Source organism: Patiria miniata, unplaced genomic scaffold (assembly GCF_015706575.1).
Source record: "Patiria miniata isolate m_02_andy unplaced genomic scaffold, ASM1570657v1 HiC_scaffold_19, whole genome shotgun sequence".
Taxonomy (NCBI): domain Eukaryota; kingdom Metazoa; phylum Echinodermata; class Asteroidea; order Valvatida; family Asterinidae; genus Patiria; species Patiria miniata.
The window spans coordinates 2,877,013-2,898,142 of NW_024037057.1; the positions used below are offsets into that span (position 1 = coordinate 2,877,013).

General features: G+C 40.9%; 1 protein-coding gene across 1 annotated transcript in view; it reads right to left on the bottom strand.

The window, feature by feature from the left end:
* Nucleotides 1-576: 576 nt before the first annotated feature.
* LOC119726013 (nuclear pore membrane glycoprotein 210-like) overlaps nt 577-21,130 on the bottom strand; it is a 40,448-nt gene continuing 19,894 nt past the window's right edge. Inside the window, exons 2-18 of the mRNA XM_038197633.1 lie at nt 15,683-15,821; nt 14,436-14,498; nt 14,033-14,212; nt 13,235-13,447; nt 12,812-12,967; nt 11,850-12,107; nt 10,600-10,775; nt 9,490-9,574; nt 8,927-9,056; nt 8,335-8,471; nt 7,814-7,937; nt 5,673-5,819; nt 4,599-4,852; nt 3,222-3,441; nt 2,077-2,187; nt 1,518-1,628; nt 577-820 (exon numbers count right to left, since the gene is read on the bottom strand). Of these exons, the coding sequence (XP_038053561.1) occupies nt 687-820; nt 1,518-1,628; nt 2,077-2,187; nt 3,222-3,441; nt 4,599-4,852; nt 5,673-5,819; nt 7,814-7,937; nt 8,335-8,471; nt 8,927-9,056; nt 9,490-9,574; nt 10,600-10,775; nt 11,850-12,107; nt 12,812-12,967; nt 13,235-13,447; nt 14,033-14,212; nt 14,436-14,498; nt 15,683-15,821 (2,638 nt within the window). The 3' untranslated portion in view covers nt 577-686. The remainder of the gene's footprint in view (nt 821-1,517; nt 1,629-2,076; nt 2,188-3,221; nt 3,442-4,598; nt 4,853-5,672; nt 5,820-7,813; nt 7,938-8,334; nt 8,472-8,926; nt 9,057-9,489; nt 9,575-10,599; nt 10,776-11,849; nt 12,108-12,811; nt 12,968-13,234; nt 13,448-14,032; nt 14,213-14,435; nt 14,499-15,682; nt 15,822-21,130) is intronic.

Sequence of the window (21,130 nt, forward strand, 5' to 3'; positions counted from 1 at the left end):
CTTCCATGCTGTTCGAACTAACACAGACGGTCTTATTTACATAAAATGGCCACGCCCCCGTTGCTACAAAATGACCAAGATGTTAGTGAGAGAACGTAAAAAAATCAATTATGCAAGGCGCTACAGAACATTGCAACTATCGCTCTTGATCACTGATGTCTTGGGCAAAGACTTTACAGGTTGGATAAAAAAAAATGAAACCGAGATACTATTGCTAATTGGAACAGAAGTAGGGCACATGTGAATCAAAGGGAGATATCCTCTGTTAGGGTTGAATCTCCTCTTTAAAATGACACCCTGATCATATCCTTACACTCACGATTGACTGAGCAGTGACCAATTTTATGAAAAGGTCTATTTAAAGAATTGCGCCACTTTTCACGGTGAATTCTCTTTTTTTTCCCCACCTGCCTTGATTGGCAACCATAGCCTTTCACTCTGTGACAATGACACCACAAAAACCACAATTGAAAAGTGGCACAATCCTCTAAATAGACCCTTTCATAAAATTGGTCACTGCTCAGTCAACCGTGAATGTAATAACATGATCAGGGTGTCATTTTAAAGAGGAGATTCAACCCTAGCAGAGGATATCTCCCGTTGATTCACATGGGCCCTACTTCTGTTACAATTAGCAATAATATCCCGGTTTCGGTTTTTTTTATCCACCTGTATATTTCCCAGCATTAATACTGTGGGCTTGTGCCTTCTTGAGGGCTGTACGCTGTGCTCCATAGTTTGGTCGGGGAGCGTTGCTGTTGCGTAGAGCGGTGTCTTAGGGAAGTGTCGAAGGCTGACTGGTAGGGGCTTTGCTGGTAGGCTAAACAAAAACAAAGAAATAAACAGAGTGAGAATTTGGTTATAAATATGCTCAAGAACTATGGTCACTATGGATTTGGTGTTTTTGGTGTGTTGTGTTTTTAACTTTAAGTGGCATTTTGTATACATGTACAGGCAGTTAGTAAGGACAATTTTCAGTGACGGCCTTGATAGTCCACGCAGCAGGTACAAGTTCTCAGTTGAATGGGGAGTTTGGGTGTGACACAGGACTGCCACTGCAGCATACAATGTATGTTAGAGTCATTAGTAATACTGAGCTGAGCTCTCAGGAGACCTCGTAAATATCCATATTGGAAAGGATTTTGTTGATCTCAGCCTTCTCTCCACAGACCACCTTTCAAGTTTGGTTGAGGGGGATGACTGAACTTAGTGAAATGGACCATTTTTTTTCACTAATTCGTGGGACAACATATAGCCGGTTCAGTGATTCCCATGTCGGGATTCAGATCACTGAACTGGCTATTTTTATTGTGTAAAGTTGCTAGATCGAGGCTCTGCATGCCCAATGGCGGCGTGTGAAAAGAGCAAAAGGAAAGCATATTTCCTGTAAGTGAATGCACTATTTGTTGGTGATTTGTTTTTCATATTTGCTGTGTTTTTTTTTTTTTCCTTGCTTTTGTTAGTTTTGAGGTTTTGCTTTTCATACTTAACGTTTGATTTGTGACTCAAACACTTACCAGGTGACTGTGACAAATACGGTGGGGGAGCCCCCGGGGGTGGGGTACGTAGAAAGACTCCGGAGTTTGGTGGCATCGTGTAGTAGCGGGGGGCCAGGACGAGATGGTAACCTGTGGAAACAAGCAAATAAAACACATTGAGGAAAACAAATTAGAAATTAGAATTTTTTTTTAACATGTACATGTTATTTCTTGCATTTCCATCAATTCTTAATAGTTTTCATTTTGATGTGATATTCTTATACCTCAAGATTACTTTCCGAACAAAATTTGATTACTCTTCAACAAAAATTCAATATTTATTTATTTAATTTTTTTTTTTCCCTCTCTCTCTTCATAAATCTTCAAGCTGTATGTTTTTTAATTCATCCCCCCAAAAATTCTTGATTTCTTTTTTAGGTGTTAGTAACCCTCTGGAAATATTTTTTTTTTATTTTGGGACAACAGAACTGCCTTACGAGCAGACTGGCTCCCAAGTACATTAATGGACATTGATCGCGTGGAGCGGGAACGAATCCTTTTAAATTGCAACTTTGATTTCCACTGACAGCATACTTACATATAAGCACAATGCCGGCAACAGCAAGAATCACTATGAGCAGCAGAATCCAGTACGGGTAACTACTGAAGATGACTTGTAGCACACGGGCCCATCCAGTCAACTGGGGCTCTGTAACATCACAACCAAGACAAAAACAAAGAGTAAGTACAGTGCCTACTGATACAGTAGCCAACTCAGGGATCTTGGTAAATGTGTTCTTGGGCAAGACACTTTACTACCATTGCCTTGCAAAGTGATCTTGTAACACCTCCAACCTATAATTTCAGAACGACATTGTAATGCAATGATTCAGAAATGTTTGCTCTGACTAAATAAACCAAAAAAGCTGAATAAAAGTCCTCACTGTTGCACTAGGGGCATCAGGTTGACCTAGACAAGTATGACCTGTGATTACTTGTGATTCACTTGTGACTGGCTTGTGATTGAATTGTGACGTGTTACCGAATTGTGATTGATGAGGAATTCACTCCTAATTGACTTTGTGACTGACTTGTGACTGACTTGTGACTGACTTATGATTGACTTTGGCCTTACTTGTGACTGACTTGTGACTGGCTTGTGATTGACTTGTGACTGACTTGTGACAGACTTGTGACTGACTTGTGACTGACTTGTGACTGACTTGTGACTGACTTGAGACTGACTTGTGACAGACTTGTGACTGACTTGTGACTGACTTTTGACCGACTTGTGATTGACTTGTGACTGACCTCAGCCTGACTTGTAATTGACTTGTGACTGACTTGTGATTGACTTGTGACTGACTTGTGACCGACTCGTGACTGACTTGTGACCGACTTGTGACTGACTTGTGACTGATTTGTGACAGATTTGAGACTGACTTGTGATTGACTTGTGACTGACTTGTGACTGATTTGTGACCGACTTGTGACTGACTTGTGACTAACTTGTGACTGATTTGTGACCGACTTGTGACTGACTTGTGACTGACTCGTGACTGACTCGTGACTGACTTGTGATTGACTTGCAACCGACTTGTGACTGACTTGTGACTGACTTGTGATTTACTTGTGACTGACTTGTGACCGACTTGTGACTGACTTGTGACCGACTTGTGACTGACTTGTGACCGACTTGTGACTGACTTGCGACAAACTTGTAACCACTTCATAATCACTCACCAGGTGAGGGCTGTTCCACCAGGGGCACCAGGTTGACCCCCACCGGTATGGCCTGCCTCTGACCCGTCAGGCTGTCGTACAGCTCCACCTCCGTCGTCGTGACGACCGAGCCAAACTGGCGCTGGGACGACTCCACCAAGTGGACCGGGTAGTGTAAGGTGTTGGCGTTGATGCTGTAGGGATCACTGACCTTGATGAGCTGGGTGTCGGCTACCGAGACCTGGACGGAATTGACAAAGATTTCAACAGATTTTAACAGATTTATCTTAATAACCCTTTCATTACCACATTCTTTATTAACCCTCCGAGCAGCGAAGCGGTGATAAAATTCTCCACATTTTCCAAATATGGGCACATTTTTTTGTTCAATGGTCCAATTAGTCCCAGCTTCCATCTAATCTTCACCCCCACTATACACCACAAGCCTGTAGACTCCCATTGGCCAGACCCTAGCCACTCCGGATTAAGGAGTGTTGAAAGACAGGAGCCAAGATGGCAGCTCATGCCTTTGTGCAGTAATTTCGGAAAATGGCGGCCAAACCCTTTGTGCCGCCGATCTCTTTGTGTCAACCCCTCGTGCCGTCCAGAGCTCAGACAGGTTGTAAACAATCCCTGACGATGTAAATGACCTATATCTTGTGCATGTACAGGCATGCGGGGGTTATTGACCTAGAAACACATGTGGTGATAAAATTCTCCACATGGCCACTCTGTGTGATTTTTTTGCTAAGCTGCTCCCAGGGTTAACTTGCCTCTCCCCAGGACCAAATTGTTTGCTCAGTCATGCGGAAATCACTAGAGCGTAAAACACTTACCACAAGTCGAAAAACTCACTTTTTTCAACCCAGATTTTCACTGCCAAAGAGTGATTACAATCGTAGGTGTCGTGTGTAAAGTTTGTTCCTTGAACCTTACTCTTTCATGTGATGTAAAAATGAAGTCCAGATGTGCAAGTATAAGAAAGTTATGCCTTTTTGTTCATCTGGTCCCAGTTATCAAACTGCAAGCCATTTCACCACATGACCAAATGACACTCCATACCTCAGAGTACGTGTGGATACTTCTGAAGCACTTTTCTTATATTTTTGTAATGGTAACACTATGAATAAACTACACCATTAGAACGATCCGAAAACACTCTTTCAGCTGGTATATGGTTGATGTATGGGCGGCCAACCATATCAACATGATGCCTTTCTGAAAAGTAGTCTATACATGTAAGTGGGTGTTCTGTGTGTGTGGTTTCCTGGTCGACTTAAGTCGCCCATGGGAATCAGCAGGGGGGTACTCCTTGTCGACAAAAGTCGGAAAGGTTCACTAGTTTAAGGTTTTTCCAAAAGCCCAAAACTTGCAGAACTCGGTTTTCAAAATACTCACCCTCAGTGCTTTCAAGGTGGCCTCCACCCCCTCCACGATAATGGTAGCGTCCTTCTGAGCTAAGCCTAGTGACAGATGCAGCGGGTGAACGTGCGCCGGTGGGTGGAAGGCAAAGGTTGCGACCTCTGACCTGACCTCAGGTTGACCTGGGACGGAGCGTGCGATGGCAAGCAGGGTCAGGTCGGCCTTGAGGGTGGCTAGGTAGCTAGGCGTGTGCTTGGACTGGAGCTGGGTGACGCCGCAGAAATATCGACCTGATAATCAAAAGAAAAATGAGAATGAATAAATTGTGTCAAGATTTTTTAAAATTTTGTACACTAAAAATTAACAGATAGTTTTACCGTTTACGGCCTGAAAAATGCTATTCTTCTTCAGGTCAGAAATTCTAAGTGCATAAAAGAAAAAAAATTTCATTTACTTAATAAATGTGACCCTATTATGGGCTCCGTGCGCCAACAAAAGAGGGTGCCTTTTTACCTATTTTGAGAGCTCCGTGGCCGGGACACACAGAGTGCGTGTACTGTATTGGTTCACACGCAAAGTATCACGACTTCCTGAATGTGCAAAAGCCTTTAGCCACCGCGTCTTCACGTGAGCGTCAGGCGTAGTCGGCGCGCGAATACATTCGAATTCAGCTTTGGTGAGACTAATCCCTGCCTCTAATAACTTTGGATACATTCGAAATACGTAGTGGATGGATCAGGAACCAGTCTAGGTCACCCCAAACTCTCCATGGAGCCCATAGGTACATGTATTTCAGTTTCCAATTTTTGGCCCTCAGACATTTTTAAAAACCAAACGTGAACAAAAATTGTCGTCATCAGTTTCCCAAATGAATTTCACGGAAATGAAATATATTCGTTATTCTAACTTCTAGCGCCTAAATCTCAAATTTGATAATTTTTGCCTGTACAATTATTATAGGCTTTATCTCAAAATACGGTTGTGTGACTTTCAACTTGTTTTACGCTGGCGAGTCACAAATAATGAAAATCCAAATTGGTTCATGCTCTTAAAATGGTAGATGAAAATATGGAGGTCCAGCATTTATACACAAACTGGGGACCATCTCACCAGTCTGAGCATTGAATCCTGGGAAGGCGTGGAACAGCTCACTAGCCTGGACCCGGACTCCTCGATCCTTGAAGCCTAGCTGGCACATGATGGGTGGGGACGGCAGCTCCTGCCCCAGGCTAGGTAGCACACTGCTGCAGTTATCACCTGGGAATAACAAGAGATATTTACTAAAGAGCCGACATGTATGTCAGAAAGTGGCAGTCATTTTAGTCAGGGCACTGTGTGTGCTTTCCTGAATCAGTCCCAATATTAAAGGAGCAGACCTGTTCTGTCAAAATCAGACTTTTCTGGGCATAAGGTCAAAAATTAGATTTGTGCATATTGTTAAAATATGTACATTTCCCTTTGAATAGGTGGTTTAATTTTTGAAACCGGTCGTTCCTGGGCATAGTTATGCTATCTTGAAGTTCATCTTGTCGAAAAGTGGAAAACGGGGAAAATGGCAGTTAAAGTTTGGAGTCTATTTTAAGACCCGTTTTAAGTGACATTTCTTTAACTGATATACCTTAACAAATCATCAAAAATACTATATTTAGAGTTCAAATTAGGGTTTCAAACTTGTATAGTATATTTTAGAAATGTTCAAGATTACAAATATTGAAAAATTTGAAAATTGAAAAAAAATCACCCCCCACAGCGTTTTTTGGCCCTATCTCAATTTCAACCTCTGCCCAGAAGCGTCTGCTTTTGACATAACAGGTCACAGTCTTGAGTTCTGATTTTAAAGAAGACTTAAGTGCCAAGCCTACCCCAATTCAATACAAAATGAAAGAGTTTGCGTTCATCCCTGCAAGTCACTCACAAATCCGCCAGTCCCAAATCAATTCGGGCGATTCACAATGCAGTGCGCCACCAAGAGTTTGCCATGGAGAGTTCATTTTTCAAGTTTACGGTCGACAAAACATGGCCCATTTGAATGAGCATCAGAAGACAACTTGAGCTAAAGTTATAGATTGGAGCATAGCATTTTACCGCCTTACAAAAAAACGCCATATTGATAAAAAGAAAAGGGCAACGGATGCGCTGAAGAAACTGTCGGACTGGAAAAGCTAACAATTTCAAATGTCCCGTGCTGCGAATTTGTCGACCATCTCCCACAATGCACTGGGAATAATGAACTCTCCATGGCAAACTCTTGGTGGTGCACTGCATTGTGAATCGCCTGAATTGGCAAGCTATTCAAATGAGCTTTGACAAGGGCATTCCTCTGTTATTGTTCATCCGGTGTTACTTGTGACTGGACTTGTGACTGGACTTGTGTTTGGACTTGTGGTGGAACTGCGGTGGAATCGACTACATCCTGGCTGTAACAGATGTCATATAAGGACAAATTATTGTTCTCTGATTCTAAAGAGACTGAGGCAGTGTTGAGGAGTAGATTTTAGTCAGGGGCGTGTTTTCGCAACCGTGACCAGAAACATGTTTCGGCTTTGGTCATTGGTTGGGCGTTTTCCTGACTTCAGTTGGATGGAGTGACGTCACTGTTCCCACCAAAACCGAACCAAGGCCAAGGGTCAATCACGGAGTGCATTTCAAGTTGACGGTAAGATAAAAACACGACAGTTAACACAACAGTGTTGGGAAAAAGAAGCTTGTAAAGCTCATTTTTTTTAATACTGATGTCGTAAGTTTGTACAAAGTGGCCTGTAATAACATGTCCATACAACTCACAAGCCCACAATGTATTATCCCCAATTTCGCCAAGACTGGCCGCGAACACCTTAAATTATAGATTATCAAAATGTCCGCCCTGTTTATTTACAACTTTTTGACACTGTTTTCGGTTCAGCGTTTTTGTGCGCATGTGTAAACATGTTTCTGGTTATCAATTTGACGTCACAAACATGTTTCTGGTCGCAGTCGGGAAAACACGCCCCTGGTGGATGGAACAAATGAACTTTGACTCAAAATAACATCAGGCTTTAGAAAAAACACCAAAACTTTTCTGCCGATTTGCCAGATCTGATTAACCCTCCTATGGAAACATGCATTGTCAGCCTGGTTATTACTTGGCTTAATATTGGTCAAGACCCCCATTGGTTTGTACACAAATGCCAAGAGGTGAGATACAAACATTTTGACCACTGATGACCTCTTAAATAGAGGGAGGGTTAACTTTTTTTTCTTTTCTATCACACCTTTCAGACTCAGCTCCGAGTTCAAGGTCACTGGTATCTCGTAACCTCCTTCCCGGGGCACTGTAGTAAAAAACTGCACAGCCTCTTTCTCAAGAGTGATCTTGTTGATTGGCACAACGCTGATCTATTTACACGAAAGAGATTTAAGAAACAAAGTGAACTTTTTAATGGGGTATGGAATTGAACATGAACCTATTTTACTGTGTTAGCTTAGCATGAGCTTGCAAAGTGAGGTTTTGGGAGTTTTTTTCCTCTTAGCAACAGGGCAAACTCCAGAAACTGCTTTTGCGCAAATTCCTTGTATCAGACTTTTCTGGGAATGATTATTTTTCAATGCTGCAAACACACAAAATTTTGTCATGTGACATACATGTACATTCATTGTGACTTGTATCTCTGCTGATTTTTGCAAATAAATTTCCGAAGCAGTGTTTTCTTGCAGTAGCAGCTCATTGGAACTCAAAATAAACGTCGGATTTGGATAAATGAGGGGATTTTTTTTTTAAAGGGTCTGATGGTACCTCTGAATGCGTGGCCACGCTGGTGGAAATGTCATGGTGGAGGGTCGTCTGCCCTGGTCTGGTTGCCATGGCAATGCCGCTGCTGCTGTCCAACTGAAGCACGGAGCTGCTGGTGGATCTCCAGGAGCCTCTCTGACCTAAATGCAAGCAGAGTTGTGATTGGTTGCTGATGAGTCTGTACCATACGGCTGTCCAATCACATAAGGCGTTTCATCCAATGCTGACTTTTTAATGTGCCATACATTTTACATGGAGGTTGTTGATTGATTAAAATTGCCACAAATAAGCCTTTGGGTAAATGCTAGCACAAAATCAGAAAAGTTTAATTTGTCGTGTATCCCAGAATACGCTTTATTATTAACAAGAAGAGTCTAAAACTGCAATGAATTTTTTTTTTTCACAAATTTTGCCAAAAAATTTTCAGCTGCAAGTCTTAAAAACTGTCCTTGGAAACAGTTCCATCTTAAAAACTGAACCTGGAAGAAATCATAATCCTGGAAAACAAGTAAAAATGGTAACTTTGTTTGACACATATTCTTCATAAATGGAAAGAAAGGTGTTTTTCATCTATTTATTTGCATTTTCAACCTACCCTCAACAGTGAGTAGAGGCGACCTGAAGCATATGACGTCCCCAACAACAAATGTCCGGCTGGGCTGTACCACGCTGCCCACGGGGATGTTCACGTAGTCCTCAATCCAGGGGCTGTTCTTGTCCCAGACCTGTCAAAGTCAGTCATGAAAGTCAGTTCATGAGCAAAGCGAATCTCTAAAAACAGAACCAAAATTTGCCACTGGAAAAATCTCAAAATTGTTGCCCTGAGTTTTACGCCTTGAAATGAACTGTCAAGTCATGCATATATCGGCTCAACAAATCCCGTCATCTGATTGGTTGGTCATTGATCACGTGTCATTGAACTATTTGTCCAAACTCACGGCACGGCCACACACACACCGCAAAAATAAAAGTTCCATTCCACGGTAAATAAAAGTTCCATTCCACGGTAAATACAAGTTCCATTGTACGGTCACACTATGGTCGGCATGACATTGTATAAAGCCAATAGTGAATGTTTCATATTCAATGGAAGGAATAATTTTTTAAACATTCATTATTTGTATATATTACTGATGTGGAAATACACAAGAGTCTAACCTTGAATATAGTGCTGCCAATGTGTGCAGGACGGGCCACAAAAGTGCCATTGTCGGAACCCGCTTGCAGTCGAAGGAGATCAAACCTGAGAACACAGTGATTAAAATTAGCATAATAAAGAAATAACTCATACTCTTTATGTTTTTTTTTCATATTTCAAAGAAAGGACAAAACGAACCAGTACATTTTTCTTTAAAACAAGAAGTGTTTTCAGGAATGTTCAAGTCAAAACTGGGATAGTCAGAAGAGAACTTATAAGACAAAACTTTTGGAACAGAATCTTGGAATTGAAAACTCTGAAATCAAATGCACTGGTCATAATTTCATAATACTGCTAAGTACATGTTTAGCTGTTATCAGACTTTTGGTTAGAGACCATGATCCCCTGAACGGTATGCTTGCCAAAGACAAAAGTTAAAATATAAAGCCTTTTTCAAGGCAACTGTTTGTTGACAAACCACACTCTGAATCTCTCCTATTGCGAGGGTGAAATTACTGTCGGACATGCAACATTTCACAACCATTCACCATATTTCTCATACTTTTTTAACTGTTAGGTGCATTGTACATTGTAGAGTACGTGACAACCCCAAATTGATTGTGCTAATAATAATACTACCTGAGTCTTACCATAGCACACGTATCTACCAACAATTAGGTACTCAAGGCGCTGGTAATTATGTCTATTTGTAAAGACAGGTAAATGAATTTTGTATGAGATATGTGAGACCCATTATGTAGCACCTTTATAAGGGTTTACAAGGTGCTGCGACGCATATTGCAGCCACTGCCAGAAACACCGGGGCAAACCACTTCTCTTAGCCTGGGTTATTTCTCTGTTACTGGGTTATTTAATGTGCCGTTCACAACACACAGGACCTAGGGCTTTGCATCCCATCTGAAGGACGAAACAATAATGATAAAGTGCCTTGCTCAAGAGCACATGCACCATGTTCTTCGTCAGGATTCAAACCCATGTACCACGGCACACCAGTCAAACACCGTAACCATTGGAGCACCCCACAGTCATTCTGCTAAGTCATTTTGTGCCTAGGCCATTTTATTTCATTCACTGAAATGACCCCTGACACATAATAGAGTCAAAGTTACCTGCTGAGTCTGTGCTCCAGCACAGTGTTCGTAGCCTGGAACCGTTCCCCGACGTTATCATAGAAGGCCACAGCGAAGGACAGGCCGATGCCTACAGGGAAGACGGCCAGCTTCTCCCCACGGCTGGTCAGGAGATTACTGGTGGAATGGATGGCCATGTAGGACACTGGCTTGACCTAGTTAGAGGTAATAATGACCAAAAAAAATTGGCTTTTTGAAATTTTTTAATTGAGTTAGAATATCCTACCACATGGAACTACAGTTTTTTTCATCTTAAAAAGTTAAGGAAAAAATAGAATTTAAACTAGGAACAAATATCAGTCATTTTTATTATGAATGTAAACAGCACCAAAAGCAGTGGAAATAATAATAATAATATTGGCTTCTTGTATAGCGCTCATGTCTGTCAGGAAGTGACACTCCTGGCGCTCTTATTATTACCCTGGCTTTAGCACGGCTGCCATTACGGCGCTCAAGCATTCGAGGAATTTCTTCCTACCAGGTACCCATTTACTACCCCCGGGTGGAGAAAGGCAATCGTAGTAAAGTGCCTTGCCCAAGCGCACAAGCACCATGTTCCCTGTCAGGATTCGAACCATGTACCACAGCACACAAATCGAACACCGTAACCATTGGACCACCAGTGTTGTAGTCGAGTACTTTTTCTCCGAGTACCGAGTACTGCCGAGTACTTAGGCTACTGAGTACGAGTACGAGTACTTCCAAGTACAAGCACAAGTCTCCGAGTACTTCTATTTCCAAATACAGCCACACGGCAAATGGTTCATTGTGCGTATAATTGGCTCAGGGCCAGTCAGGTCAATAAACAGACCCACTCACAGATATCTGTTAAATGTGTTTGTCCGGACGTGCACAGAGGAAAAGCAGGAAACTTCGATTTCTCCGCAAGCCAATCAACCATTTCAAACTGAAAGTATCGATAAAATAAGGTCGTGGTAAGTCAAGCTAGACCTTATTTTTTTGAGTACTGCTATTCGAGTACGAGTACTTTGATGATCAAATACAATTTTGACATGTCGATTACGATTACTTTGCTGCCCGAGTTCGAGTACCGTCATTTCGAGTACGAGTACTTTGACATTCTAGTACGAGTACGAGTACGAGTACTAGAACACATGTGGACCACAACACCTAATATCCACTAGTGAATCTGTCCCTTGTTGACTAGTGAGGGCGGGGTTTAACAGGAAAGATTCCAGTAAATGCGTTCAATTCAGCGAACTACTTACCGTGACCAACACTGACAGTGTCTGGTTGACGCCAAAATTCTCATACGCCGTGACCAGCACAGTAGTCTGCCCAGTCCGCGACCCAGCAGACACCAACCCCTGCCGACTCACACTGATCAGGGGCTCGTAGTCAGGGTACAAGACTGAGTAGGACATGCGTGCCGAGCCGTCCCGGTTGGTCCTGATCGGGGCCTGGGTGTCTGGGGTCATGAGGAGGTTGGTGTGGCAGTTAGAAATGAGCTCAAGTCTCTCAAACACCTGAAATGAGTAAAAGATAATGATGAGTTATCCTGGTGATATTCAAGTTTTCCTGGACCTTGTGCAACAACTATGAAGGTGCGTAGAGCAATCCAACGCCCCAAGGTCGCGCGCATAACATTGGAGCGATTTGGTTTTACCGTCCGTAACTGGTTTCCATCCTACTTCCACGTATTGCCTATGTGTAAACTATTATTTATTATGCATTATTTTTATTTATTATTATTATTGAGTGATGTCGTTTTTGTGCACACACTACTGGTACATGTCGGCGCTCTTTTATGCGCTAAAAATCGCACACCCAATAGTCTGATACCAAATTCACATTTAATATGCGCTATGCAAAAAACAGGAGTTAAGATACTACATGTAATACAAATTGTGCACACTTCGTTTTAGTCACGTAAAATCTTGGAAAATCGTAAAAATCATATAAGGATCGTACAATCGTAATCGGGATGAATAAATCGTATAAATTACGCCTAAATCGTAAACGTTGGCATCTTTGAAATACACTTACCGTAAAAGCACAGAATTTTCTGCTACAGTAAGCAGGAATTTTTTGCTAACCGTAAACAGAGCCGTGAAATTGAGCCCAGTTCTGTCAACTTCTCCTTAGCATTTAAATTTAGCCGAGCAGTATTTTCTGCTTGCTGTTGCCATGACATTAAGGACACCATTTTGGGGAGTTGACGATGACTTACCTGTAGTTGGATCTCATCAATCAGTAATTTGGTGGACCGGGCCTGGGACGCCATGTTGGGGTTGAAGATGGCTTGGAGTTTGAGGGAGGCTTCCCCTGGGTTCAGGGTGTGGACTCTCATGGCCACGTTGTGCTCTGCGTTGCTCGACACCCCTTGCTGTAAACAAAAGGAACAATTCATGATAAAATGTACATGTACCAAGTCCCATTGACAAAATTAAAATGTTCATTGTCATAAACTAACATGAATCTTGATTTCCAATTTTGTTTCACATTTAACCAAGAAAGAGAATGTTCTTGCAGAATTTTTAGTAATGTCCTCACAGATCCTCGGCAGAAATCCAGTTTGAAGTCAAGAGAAACTGATTTAAATGACGTGTGACTAAGATATTCACTTGTTATGGTTGTTCTTCTCTAAGCTCACCCTTTCAAACACGGGCTCCACCCGCACGACGTCCTTATTGGTCACCGTCCAGAAGAAGTCCAGCCCCGGAATGACGTTGCCGAAGGTGAATGGTGTCTCGTACTCGTTGGTACCTATCGCGTACACCGGCATCTCGGTGTTGGTCTCTAGTCGCAGGAGTGGCGCGTGGATCTTGATGCCGTTCAGGCGTATGACGTAGACGTCAATTGTGTCCTAGAAAAGAGAGCAATCGTAGGCTTTTTTTTACTTTTCTGCCCATGAAATACATGTAATCTAAACCTCCTTTCTGACTCTTAACCAAAGCTCTAAACACTTGTGTGAGTTAGCATCATAATTTCACAAAGTTTGGAAAACCTCAAATTAAGGGAAATGCCACTGATTGGCAAAACAACTGGCTTTTTTCATGGTAATTATCAACTTTAGTTTTGATGATATAAATTCACAAAAACAATTACAGATGTGCAAAGAAACACGTTGTCTGTAAAACTATTCATTATTTACCGAAGTCCATTAAATATACATGGTCACATGGCCAACTGCAAGGCTTTTTGGAAATCAAATATGGCAGACGCAAAAATGAAGGTCATTTTTCATTTTCAGCGTTTTTGCTCAATTCACTTCATTATGGGAACTTTACAAGTGTTCATTTTGATTACCACAAAATCCAAACTACAAACAATCTTACCGTCTTGTATCAGTGAATGAAATTCTGTCAAAAAAAGGATTAAAGTGATGATAAAAAAATCATTGCCTTCAAGAAAAACTGCAATATAGACTTGATCATGTTTTGGGTCTTACCTGAGAATAGACCACAGTAGAGCCAGTTTCTGGGTCGTAGCCCACCGCCTTGCCTACAACCCTGCTGTGACCAAGAGACTGCGCCCTCAAGAGTCCACTAGAGGCAATGTTGGCAATCTGCCAATCGCCCATGCTGTACTCGATCTGAGACTGGGGCTGAGGGCCACCGGTACTCCGCACCTTTACAAAAAGATAAAAGAACATTCATTGACTGTGTGAATTTAAAATGGAGAATTTCTTCGGTATCCGCATTCACAATTATTTTGTTTTTCTAGGCTGCTTAGTTCTTACGATTTCTTGCCCGTACTGTGATTGCCTCTTCCTGCTATTCAATATAACAAGTTGATTACCTGGACCAAAAATGGGGTAAAATGGTAACGTTCTTAACGAAGGATTCACATACCTGAAATTCCGCACCAACCATTAGGGTAATGTTTCTAGGCGACAGTTGAAGTGGTGGGAAAACCTGAAAATTGGGAACAAAGATAGCATTTACAGTTATGAATAGCGACATTAAAGAGAAACTGACTGATATGGAATACCAGAGTGTTACACCATTTAGAACCAGAAAGTGTAGTGCAAACGAATGGAGTATGCGCGCGTGTTGGTTCACGGGCTGAATCACGCACTAGTGTCTTTTACACACATTTTGTGCGCGTGACGTATTCACTTCGGTACTCCATTACTTGTATCTTATAGGTTGTGAGTTTGACTCCAACTGAAGCAAGCTTGTGATTTATATTATTAAGGGAATAAATGTGTGCTTGCCCGGTTTTAAACACTCTGTTTAAGACCGGTTGGAGTCTGGATGCTGATAATTATACCCGAGCCAAAAATTTGTTTTTTTTTTGTTAAATTCATCTTTTATAAAAACTTAAGCAGAATCTGTGGGCGAGGTGTTGAGATATTAACTGTTTTGTAACTTGTGGTGTAGTACACTGTTAAACTAGCCTCTCTCTGTGATCCATGGAGCGTTTACATTTCCCTTGGATATGCCTTGCGGTAACCAGAATTCCATGGATCACTTCGGGAGGCTAGTTTTACTGCACCACAAGTTAAAGCCCGAGTCCATCATTGGCAGCTATCCAAAAAGTAACTGGCATAATGATTGTTGAAAAACATACTGGTTGAAAGATAGTAAGGGGACTAAACTCCCTGTAAAATTATTCTTTCTGGCAAGCTGTCATTTTGAAGAAATCAACGAAAGAAGGCCTTTCCAATGGTGCGTCTTAAGAAGCACCGTTGGAAATTTCCGTTAGTAGTTCCTTTTTTTATTCGGCGAAGCGCGCACAAGCATTGACACGAAGCACGAGCGGTTGCTCTAATTTGTCGGATCGGTGCGCGACATCGTGTAGCTGCAATCGGCTCAGTGAGAACGTGTCTCAGACACTGAATTCAGGCCCAAATTCAAAACATGCTTCAGCAACTTTTGATTTGAAATTGAGATCCCAGAATGCTGTTTTTCTCGGAATATACACCTGAAGCTAAGCTGAAACTTCATCAGGTTAGTTGTGCAGCACCCTTCGTTAGATTTTGAGCACTTTTGTTCCTCCAATGATCAAAATACCCAAATTACAAATGATGGACTGTAACCTTTAAAGCAGTCAATATTTGTAAACTATAACACTGGTAAATAAAAACTCCACATACCTGGATGTCCCTGACTTTGCTTGAGACCGGTAGGCCAGTCTTGGAGGCCGCTGTGAAGGCAAGATTGGTGAATCCCAGAGCAGCGCCATGGACCGTGTAGTAGGCTGTGAACTGGTCTTGAACTTTACTCACATCCGGACTGGGGAAAAAAAAATTCAAAGAGATTTTAATTTTTTTAATAAGTAGTACATTTAGTACATAATCGTGGACACACTGCTCACATTTCAAATATGGTACATGTATTTTTCTGTGCATCAAATTTTAATTCAAACAGTAACACTTCAGCATACAAAAGACAAATAATAATTTGCAAAGTTTCAAACATGTTCAAATTTTGTTTCATTTCTCTATCCCTTGTATGCTTCATTTTTCCTCTTTATAGAGGGTGGATAAAAAACCCAAAACCCGGATATTATTGCTAATTGGAACAGAAGTAGGGCACATGTGAATCAAAGAGAGATATCCTCTGTTAGGGTTGAATCTCCTCTTTAAAATGACACCCTGGTCATGTCATTACATTCACGGTTGACTGAGCAGTGACCAATTTTATGAAAGGGTCTATTTAGAGGCTTGCACCACTTTTCAATTGTGGTTTTTGTTGTGTCATTTGTCACAGAGTGAAAGGCTATGGTTGCCAATCAAGGCAGGTGGGGGAAAAAGAGATTTCACCATGAGATTTATGTTACAATTAGCAATAATAGCTCGGTTTCGTTATTTTTTTATCCAACCTGTATTGCAATTTCCAACATGTCCAAGGACATTTCAGTGCCTCTTTATCTTTATGTGAATGTATACCATATTAACAAAATGTGAGATGTCATCTTTACGGGCAGAATCTTTTTTGTAACGGTTGCCTTCAAAGAGCAATAAAATTTGTCCGATTTTTTTTTAAAACTGTGCTCAGATCTTTTTTTCGAGTTCCTTTGTTTGGATAACACAGACTGTTCAATTGAGTTAAAGTTATGGTTAACAAAAGAAAATCAATAAACCAGAGTTTGAACTTTTCAAATTGACTTAGTTGTAACAGCGCCCTCGTGTGTCAGAAAATAACACAAAGTGTAAATGGTGAAAAAAAACTGCAAACAATTGTAGATGTAATAAAAAATAGTGTCTCATTATTTTCAAAAAGTTCAGAGACAAGAAATACTTGCACGGAATATGTTCACATACCAATACCATACATACATATGGTTTGGTATGTGTTCCTTTAAAGAGGAACATGTACATATGTACATGTACATGTAAACTTAAAGCTACAGTCCATCATTTGCAGCTATCCAAAAAGTAACTGGCGTAATTATTGTTGAAAAACATACTTGGTTGAAAGATAGTAAGGGGACTAAACTCCCTGTGAAATTATTCTTTCTGGCAAGCTGTCATTTTGAAGAAATAAACAAAAGAAGGCCTTTCCAACAGTGCGTCTTAAGATGCACCATTGGAAATTTCCGTTCGTAGTTCGTTTTTTTATTCGGCGAAGCGCGCGCAAGCTTTGGCACGACGCACTCGGGCCTGCGGTTGCTATAATTCGTCGGATCGGTGTGCGACATCGCGTAGCTGCAAACGGCTGAGTGAGAACGTGTCTCGGACGTTGAATTCAGGCCCAAATTCAAAACATAATTCAGCAACTTTTGATTTGAAATCGAGATCCTAGAATGCTGTTTTTCTCGGAATATACAGCTGAAGCTGAGCTGAAACTTCATCAGGTTAGTTGTTCAGCACCCTTCTTTAGATTATGAGCATTTTTGTTGCTTCTAACAAACAAAATGCAGAAATTACAAATGATGGACTGTACCTTTAAACAAGATCAAATTAGTAGTCCCTTTAATTCCTTTATTAATAAAACTGTTCAATACATTTTATAGTTTTAATGTGCAGTGTAATATTGTTTGGCTGTTTTTAAGCAAATTTGTAGCATATCCTTTCTTTGGAAATTACATGTAATTGTACATGTAGATCTACCGGTAAATACAGGGTAAGTAAAAAAAAAGAAAAAAACCGACATGTCGGGACTATTGTTTTAGTGAAGTTCTTCATGTAGCACCTTGAAAATCTAGGATATGAAAGCCCAATTCATAAGCTTTCTTTTAGTACAAGAATTATTCAAATCACACATGTACTTTTCAAGTTATGGAATTTTAAACACAACCACCGTTTTAAAATTCTGTCCACTGATCACAAAAAAAGGTGTGCGTTCTTTCAGCAAAATGAAAACAATTCACGCACATCCCTATGTGATTTGTTTTCATTTTGCTGAAAGAACACTGAACTTTTTGGTGATCCGTGGACAGAACCTTAAAAGGGTGGTTGTGTTTAAAATTCTGTGACCTGAAAAGTACATGAGTGATTTGAATGATTCTTGTACTACAACAAAGTATATGAATTGGTCTTACATATATTTTGAAAGTGCTACATGCAGAACTTCACTAAAACAATAGTCCAGACATTTGGGTTTCGTTGTTTTTTTACTCACCCTGTACTTGTACACACTTTTTGAGTTTGCAGTGTCAAATTTTAGTTCAGTAGGGATCAAATCTTGATATTTGCAGAACACTGCTTACTGGATGCAGGTGAAGAAGATAATACTCTGATCACGATACCAACAGAATGGGACCAAAATAATCACGATCCCAATTCCCTGGGTCACAAGTCCCTTACCTTCCTAAACCATTTAAGATAAAATTACAAAGACTGAATAAGACTGTTTTTTTTTTCTCTGCCCTGATCCCCTACAGTGTCATATGACCACGGCTAATATCCGTGACCAAATGGGCCGAGTGGTTTGGGGCTTAATATATCATCCCATGGTGATTCCCCTAGAAACCGTGACGGCCGCCAAACAAGATGATTACGTTTCTCTCGAGCAAGGCCGTTATAAGGAAAAATGAGGTTTAGGGGAAAAAAGTGAGGGGTCCGGTTACCAAGCATATTAATCCCAACGTCTGGGGAGAAATTGATATTTTTCGGCGAATGATTAAAGCAGACATACATGTAAAAGGGGTGGTCACACTTTGTGTCTTGGTGCACTAACATATTTGTGTGTAATTAATGTGTCTCCAATGTCTGATCTGAAAGAGTGAGTGTACTTTTTCTCCGAAGAAACCAATATTCCATGGTTCATTTGTAGCATGTGGTATGTATTTAGATGATCTGATACACCGTGCCCTCTGGAGACATGCACACAATAGGGAACAAAAAATTGTATACGTCTCCACAGGGCAATTTCTAAAGATGAATATGTCTCCACAAGTTTTCATGAAATAGATATATGGATTTTACTCAAAAACTAGGAATTTCCAGGGTGGGTTGATCCGTCCCATATGGAAGAGTTTTAGAAAAGGGATATTAAGTCCGAATTTCAGCCAAGGAAATTAATTCTGGTTAAAATAAGAGCATTTTGAAACTACACTTTCAAACTCGAAAACTTTACTACACAAGAGCAAAGAAATGACTCCACAAGCATGACAAGGATACAAATTTCAGTATGTGTCCAGCAAAATATTTACGATACCATATCATCACCTAGTCGTGTGTGTGTGAGTTTGTTTCTGCATTCAATAGGGGACGTTGAACAATACAGGACAATAGGGTTCCCAATTCCCGAAGGTCCCCAATTTGGATTCGTGTACAAAACATATGTGAGGTTTTCCTGAAAAAGTTAAAGTACGAACAAAGGAGGGACAATAGGGGGTCCCCGATTGCAGGCAAATACACACTTGTGCGCGTGCATACATGTAGTTATTTTTTTTAAACGAATATTGTGTGTCACGGAGGGGGGGGGGGGGGTTGTTTAAATTACTTTTAATGTATTTCTATGGAAAAAAATACATTTTTAGTCAGAGCTGGAAAGGGGGTCCGACACCCAAACTCCCCCCTTTATGATGTCTTCAAGAAACATTCCGAGCCATCTATGGAATTACATGCCGACAGCGGGACTTAATAAGTGTGCATTGTGGAGGTGCATTCCAGGATGTACGTAATGTTCCTTTAACATGTACAAAAACTAATGTGACAACATAAACGTGTGCATAATTAAATAATGAAAGGTTTGCGGAAACACCATGTGCGAATATTCCTCAACTAAGAGAATGGTTCTGAAAAGAACCAGAGGTATAAACTCGACGTTCCGGTCAGTATGCTCAGACCGTCTTCAAGGGCGGGTCCAGGGGGGCCAAAGGGGGCCATGGCCCCCCCCCCAAAAAAAAACGAAACCAATTTTTTTTTTTTTTTATGTGAATCGCAATAAAGGCAGGCAATGAGTACACCACCATCTTTTCCTCACAAAAACATTGGTTAAAGTGGTCAAAAAATTGCCTCAGATCGCACCACAGAGCATCTAGAATCCAAAAAAAATTCAGGGCCCTTAAGCGGGCCCTGAACCCCACGCCGTAATTTTTTTCACCCACTTTTTTGGGAGACCAAAATATTTTTTGGCCCCCCCCCCAATTGTGTTCTGGATCCGCCCTTGACCGTCTTAAGGAGACCGTCTTCATTCTCCTGAAGAAGGTCAGAGCATACTGACCGGAACGTCAAGTTTATACATGTACCTCTGGTTCTTTTCAGAACAATTCTCTTAGTTGAGAAATTATTCGCACATGGTGTTTCCGCAAACCTTTCATTGTTTAGTATCTCCACCATGCAAAGCCTCAAATCTTACTTATACATGTGCATGTAATGTATTCTAGATATGATTGAACAGATGTTTTTATGGCATTGCTCTGTAGAATACCAACCGTATGTAAATATTATTTTTTCATCAACAAGCAAGGGCTTCATACATTTGTAGGTCGTCCCCAGGTATCTGCGCACTCCATAAAACCCTGGGTGACTAGCCACTAAGATATGATGGGGAAAGAATGTCTGATGAAGTGTTCAAGCTGCTGCAACCTCAAGCACATAGGGCACAAGGTGACTTTAAAGTCAAACATTGCAAACATTGGAAAACAAAACTACCAAATTTTTACAAAATAGCTTACTAGGATGTTGGTAAATGAAAGTCTAAAGCATCCTGTAAAATTATGGCACCTGGTGTCAAGTCATTTTCAAAAAAAGTGGTATTTTGTATAAATTTCAAACGGTGATCGGCCGACCACCGTTGGAAAAACCTAACTATTTTTCAACCAAATTTACCATTTTTTTTCAGTCCAAATTTTGTTTGCTATTGGTTACATGTTCATGAACAGGTGCAGGCCAGCTAGACTGGTTTCCTTACCTTACAATTTTCCGGCATCTATAAATTGATTCATTTCATCTTTAGCAGAGTCAGGGAACCAGACTACTTGAACATTTTTGTTTTTCTTGGTTTTCCCAGCATTTTCGAACACAAAACTTCAAACTTGTCAGTGTAACAATATTTGATCTACCGGTATTATACTAACCCCTCAAATAGTTCATTTCTGAAAATTACAGCAAAAGCCAATTAAGTACATTCCCTTTAAGGCAAGGGCTATC